Source organism: Tupaia chinensis, unplaced genomic scaffold (genome assembly GCF_000334495.1).
Source record: "Tupaia chinensis unplaced genomic scaffold, TupChi_1.0 Scaffold000061_1, whole genome shotgun sequence".
Lineage (NCBI taxonomy): Eukaryota > Metazoa > Chordata > Mammalia > Scandentia > Tupaiidae > Tupaia > Tupaia belangeri.
In genome coordinates, this window is record NW_006159519.1 from 2,445,916 (window position 1) to 2,451,915 (window position 6,000).

The 6,000-nt window shown below is 50.0% G+C and overlaps 1 protein-coding gene across 1 annotated transcript in view; it reads left to right on the top strand.

The window, feature by feature from the left end:
• Positions 1–5,984, top strand: part of SFRP1 (secreted frizzled related protein 1) — a gene marked incomplete at its 5' end in the record, with an annotated part of 41,190 nt that extends 35,206 nt beyond the window's left edge. Inside the window, 1 exon segment of the mRNA XM_006141687.3 lies at positions 4,083–5,984. Coding sequence (XP_006141749.2) covers positions 4,083–4,405 — 323 coding nt within the window.
• Between the last annotated feature and the right edge of the window lie 16 nt (positions 5,985–6,000).

Below are 6,000 nucleotides of genomic sequence, written 5' to 3' on the forward strand. Positions count from 1 at the left end.
TGAGACTTGAACGGTCTACTCAACTGGAAGGGATTATTTAAGGTTGTTGAGAAAGACCCAGAAAGCCCCTAATTTCAGCCTCAAGTTGGGAGTTCCCAAAGTCCCTGGGTATCTGAATTCTTGCTGAAGGTGGGAATAATGGCCTACCCTTGGAGGATGTTAAAAAACAAGGAAGATATTTTTGTTTTTGTGTTTAGTTTTAGTTCAGGGTCCAGCTGATGCAGGTGCTGAGGTTGAGGGCCCGAGAGGGAGTCACTTGTAGCTGTACCCTCCAGCATAAGCAGGCCATGTGCTAGAGGTATGCAGGGTGGAGAGGGTGCTGGAGATGACCTTTGCTGCTCCTCAGTATTGCCCAGCATGGGCCCTCGGAGTGGGAATCCTGCCGGGGTCTCCATCAGACACTGCTCTACACTTTACAGGTGGAAAACTAAGACTTGAGAAGTTCAAAACCAGATTTTGAGGTCACATGGTTAGAACCCAGGACTCTGTCCAGCTATGGCCCTGGCTCGTGCCTCACAGGGCTCCTCCCTGCGCACCACCCCCACTGGCATCACACACTTAGCCTGGGGGTAGAATCCCTGGGGTCCGGGCGTGGTCAGCATGGTGGGACAGGGGAGGTGGTCTCTCCCAGGCCAATTCTAGGCCAGCATCCAGCCCTGCCCAAGGCCTGTGGGTGTGGCATGGTGGGGGCGGTACACACGTCCACAGGGCACTGGAGAATTGAGCGTGGATAGCTAATCTCCTATCCAAACATTGTGGGTAATCTGCACCCCTAAAATAAACCCTTGAAAGATGGAAAGATGTTAGTAATTTCTGGCCATATGTGTCGTCTTCCCTGCTCTCCCCACCTCACGAGAGAAAGTGAGCCAAGTGGCAAGGAAGAGCCTAATGCATAACACGTTTCCATCATTTGATTTCCCCTCTCTCCTCGCTGTTCCCCCCACCTATGTAAACTAAATTCTTTTACACGGTCATGGCAAAGGAACATTAATTTTTGATTTGGGTTGTGATTAAAAGCGATGCAATCAGAAGACTGAAATAGTTTCCACTGAAGCAATATCGGTTTCTAGTAAGTCATGGATGTACAAGGGGGCTTGGTCTTTGGAGTTAGGTTTAGGTTCTAATCCTGATTCTGTCTCTTACTGTCTGTGGCCTCACGCTGGCATGGCTTAGCCTGAGCCCTCCTTGATCATAGTAAAATAATAGCAGTGCCCCTCTAACGTGGTTACTGTGATCATTCAAGAAGGAGCCACGATAGAGCTCCTCTCTGTGCTTCTGTGTGGAGCCCAGCGTGAGGCGAGCTCTCATTACTTACCTTGTCAGTGGGAAATGTATGATCCTCTCCGGGGGACACGCCTGGTCATTCCTATTGCAGCGCTCAGTTCTGGGCCCTTCGGGAAGGAGCTAGCAACCTGGGTTTCTTCTTGGTGGGTCTGGTGAGGAGCAGAATTGCTCTTACTGCTTTGCTGCCATGCAGTCCTTCAGTCCTCTGCAGCCTCTTCCTGTATGTGGTTTCTCCACCTCCTCCTGGCTTTGTTCTACGGAGGGTGGTAGAGATGGAGACTTGATCCTGCCTAGGCCTGAGTGGTGGGACCTCGCTCAACGCCCCCGAGAACTTTTCTCATTTAGTGAGCTGCAGATGGAGCTGATAGCCTTTCCTTCAAGAACCACAGGGTGAGGATTGTCAGCCAACATGGAGGCTGAGCCAGGTGCCAGGTGGGGCCTGTTTGGGCATGTTGGGGTGAGGCCTTGGGGTGCTCCTTGTGCTCCCACCTGTTGCTCCCCACTGGGCAGTGGCTAGTTTAGCTGGGGAAAACGTTTGAAGAATGGGGTCACTGAGTTGTGCACAGCCCACTGCTGTGTGCAGGAAGCTTGGGCAGTGGATCTCGGCCAGTGTTCTGCTCCCGGTGCCCTCTGCTCTCTGGTGCCCTCCGCTCCCTGGTGCCCTCTGCTCCCTGGTGTCCTCTGCTCCTTGGTGCCCTCTGCTCCCTGTGCCCTCTGCTCCCTGGTATGTGGTCCTGACCCACAGGCCCCTGGGCTCAGGTGTTTCTCAGCTCTGAGGTTAAGTGGGCTTCAAGGGCTGTACCTCCTTTCATAAGAAAAGCCGTGGGCAAATACTTGCCAACTACATTCAGTAATGACTTGGTCCTGGGATTTTTTCCCTTTTTCGAGGTAGCCAGGGGATGCTTTTCTAATCAAATGAATGTTAGATTGTGAAGCCATCCAAGTGCCACGTTTCCTTTGCCAACACATTCTCTTCCAGTCAGGAGGAACGCTGACCGTCTCGGAAGTGAAGTCCCCTAGGCATGTAGGTGAAAGCCGGAAGCACGTCTAGTCCTCCTTCCTTGTGTTCTTGGTTCATTTAATCAGTACACTTTGGTTTGGGGCTCATTTTAGAGAAGTTTAGAATCAGAGTCAGCAGGCTGCATGGCGATAGAAAGGGCACTTTCAGACGTGGGGTTAAGCTGAGGGTTAGTGACTCTGGCAAGTCAGCCTAGTCCCTGAAGCCTCAGTTTTCTCATCATCTGTTAGATGGGGAAAGTAATGGCACCGTGGTCATGGAGCTGTGAGGACTGATTGAGGGAATGTGTGGAAATGCTTAGCCCACTTCCTGGCCTACCTTGTAGCCTGAGGTCGCTACTGTTAGTTCAGATTCAAGACTGGACACTGCGCGGTGAGAGCAACTGTATGCATGTCCGTGTCTATACCTTCTTATAAACCCAGAGTATCCAATCAGGGGGTGCCTCCCTGATCCTCATCGCCTCCCAAAGGCCCCGTCTCTCAACAACGAAAGTCAGATGAAGTCTCCACCTTCTTAATCCTGTCACAATGGCAGTTAAGTTTCCAACTCATGGACTTTGAGAGGGACACATTCAAACCAGAGCAGAGGTTGGTTGATTAGTGGGGGCTGAATGGGAGCAGTACCTGTGGTCCAGCCTCTGGAGACCTAGCTACAGGGACCCTGCTTTCTCCCATGCTGAAATGGGCCGTTGGTGAATCACCGAGGTGACAGCTGCACTTGCTGAGAGCACACAGGCTCTGTCTGTCTTATCTACAGGGCCAGCTCTCAAGGAATTGTGGGTCCTTGAGATGCTAAAAAACTAAGCCAGCAACTCTTATAAAGACCAAAAAACACAGGGTAAGTTTTTCTTTCAATGCTAAGATATGAAATTGAACGATATGACCCCCTTCTTTTTTTTTTAAGAATTATTTTATTTAACTCTTTATTATTATTATTTATTTTACTTATTTATTTTGAATTGACCAGAGAGGGACAGAGTGAGAGAGAGAGAGAAAGTGAGAAAAGCCGCCAGGTCTGGGACTCAAACCACGGTTGGCCATGTGGAAGTCCAGTGTCCTTACCCACCATGCCACCTGCAGGGTCCTCTTATTTTTAAAGAGATCTTTGTTGTAGGGTGCATGCACTCACCAGAGAGACAGAGGGAAGGTGAGAAATCCTTCCCCAGGGGTTTGGCCACACCGCAATCTCTTCTCCGTTTTCCTATCAGGATTGTAGGCATGCGTGCACATGTGCTTGGCGTGAGTTTTAAGCCAGTAGGTCTGGGACTCAAACCGTGATCAGCCATGTGGGAGTCCAGTGCGTTAACCACTACGCCACCTGCTGCTCCCAACCCTTCTTAAAGTATTATATGATATTCAGGGTCGCTGAATTTAAAGAGAAGAGAGAGAAACAGGACTTGGTTCTGCAAAGGTGTTTAGACCCCCATGGTGCCCCGTGGCAGTATGGAGAAGCCACTGGACACCACAAAACTAGGGGGCGGGCTGGTGCAGCGTGAATACCTGAGACCTTGGTTTCTATTTACAAGGGAACTTCAAAAAGTTTGTTAAAAATGTGGAATTAAAGTGCATGTTTAGTTTAATGCGAACAATTTTTTTAAATGCAGTTTTCAATAAAATGCACTTTGCAGGAGCTTTCGGAAGACCCTGTGTGTAAAGCCGCCTCGGTCTCCCACCTGCTCTCTGCCCTGCGTGGTGACTGTCAAATGAAGAGCTATGTGGTAACAGACTTTTTCTCCTCCACCCCCTTCTCCCTTTTCCTCTTGTGTCCACACCATCTCTAGCTCTGAGGATGAAAATAAAAGAAGTGAAGAAAGAAAATGGAGACAAAAAGATTGTCCCCAAGAAAAAGAAGCCCCTAAAGTTGGGGCCCATCAAGAAGAAGGAGCTGAAGAAGCTCGTCCTGTTTCTGAAGAACGGGGCGGACTGCCCCTGCCACCAGCTGGACAACCTCAGCCACCAGTTCCTCATCATGGGCCGCAAGGTGAAGAGCCAGTACTTGCTGACAGCCATCCATAAGTGGGACAAGAGGAACAAGGAATTCAAGAACTTCATGAAGAAGATGAAGAACCATGAATGCCCCACTTTTCAATCGGTCTTCAAGTGATTCTCACAGCGGCGGGTTGGGATGAGGGGTGGGGAAGGGCGGGCACCCCGGCACCAGGCAGGGGGCTCCCCATGCTGCTCCTGGTGGTAGTGACCTTGTAATCCAGCTGGCTTTGTTCTTGCAGCACCCCACCCCCTTCCCTCTGTAGCCACGTCCAGGTAAGGAAAGGGCATGTAGATTAGGAAGGCTCTGAATGTCACAGCGTGGACCCGCTGTCACTGCACGCCAGGTACAGATCATTGCAACCAGAGACAGTGACTCCGAAAGATACACATTGCCAGTGAAAATAGGGGATTGGGTAGAAGAGAGGCAGCAGCAAAAATTACATTCTGCAACTTCCTTCATGTTAGAAATTGCTTGTGGTCGGCTCGTCTCTGCCTTTGGGACTGGAAGGTTCTAACGCTGGGTAAGTCGTACTGCTTTCAGTCCCCGAGCAGTTTCTCTTTCTGTCTGCTTTACACAGAAACAGCCATCCTATGCTTAGGATTTAAGGTCAGCGCCAAAACTGATAGATGCAGACAAGAAAAGGCAAGCCCAGCCTTGGTAGCACAACGGGGACTCAAAGGGAGGGCCCTGCCTGCCTGCCCTCTGCTTTCCATGCCACTGACTTCCGCTAAGTCCCTGCCCGTCTCAGATGCCACGTCAGTGGGGTTCACTCCACACAGTGCATGGTCTCCCCTCCAGACATGTGGAGGGTGGCACGTGGCTGCCTTTGTGTCAGGAGAGGGCCAGCACCGTGGGCATGAAGGAGAGGAGGATTTTCAGATGGGGAAGGCAGTGGTTAGTGGTTTCCAAAAAACATGGTTAAAGATGAAAAAAAAAAAAAAATCAGGACAGTCCAGCAAATTGCTAGCTAGCCGGGGTGAAGAGCTTAGCGTCCTGACTTTATCCGGTTATTTGTTTCTCATTTTTAAAGAACAACAAACAACAACAACAACAAAACCCCACTTATTCTTTAAGGCTTTTTAAAAATGTCTACATTGAGTGTTTGTAGGGTGCGCTAAAGGTCCTGGGGTGCGTTTGAGGTTATTTTCTCCAAGTCAGCTCCCATCGGCGTTTGTGGCAGAGATGGGGTCGCCTGGTGGCATAGCTCTGGGTCCTTCCTAAGCAGTTCGGAACCTAGCAGGACACCAACAAGATCACAGGCCTTCCCATTCTTCTCTGTGAAGAAACTGATTCCTTTCAACTGGATTACTTGCAGATCAAGGACGTTTGGAACAGCCTGCCTGCCTGTGCCCCTGAACTTCTACTCTCTTGTGTTTCCACTTCTGCGGAGGGCATGTTGATAGTGTCACCCTCCCAGGAGAGGTTTCAAAAGCAAAGCATCTCTGCAGTGTTGCCCAAAGTGCCCTAAGACGTGCCTAGAGGCCCCGATGTTTAATAAGTGCTGTACATAAGTTCACTTAGGTGACGTCACTCTTGTCCCAGGTATAGGAAGTAGTTATAAAAACTTAACATTCATTTCTTCCCCAAAGCCCGATTTCTTAATTCTCTGTTACACCTCGGGGACCTCAGTGATTGTTCTCCTGGGTGAATGGATGCTGCAGTGAGGCTGTCAGGTGTCACCCCAGCGGCCCTGGACAGACATGGAAAGA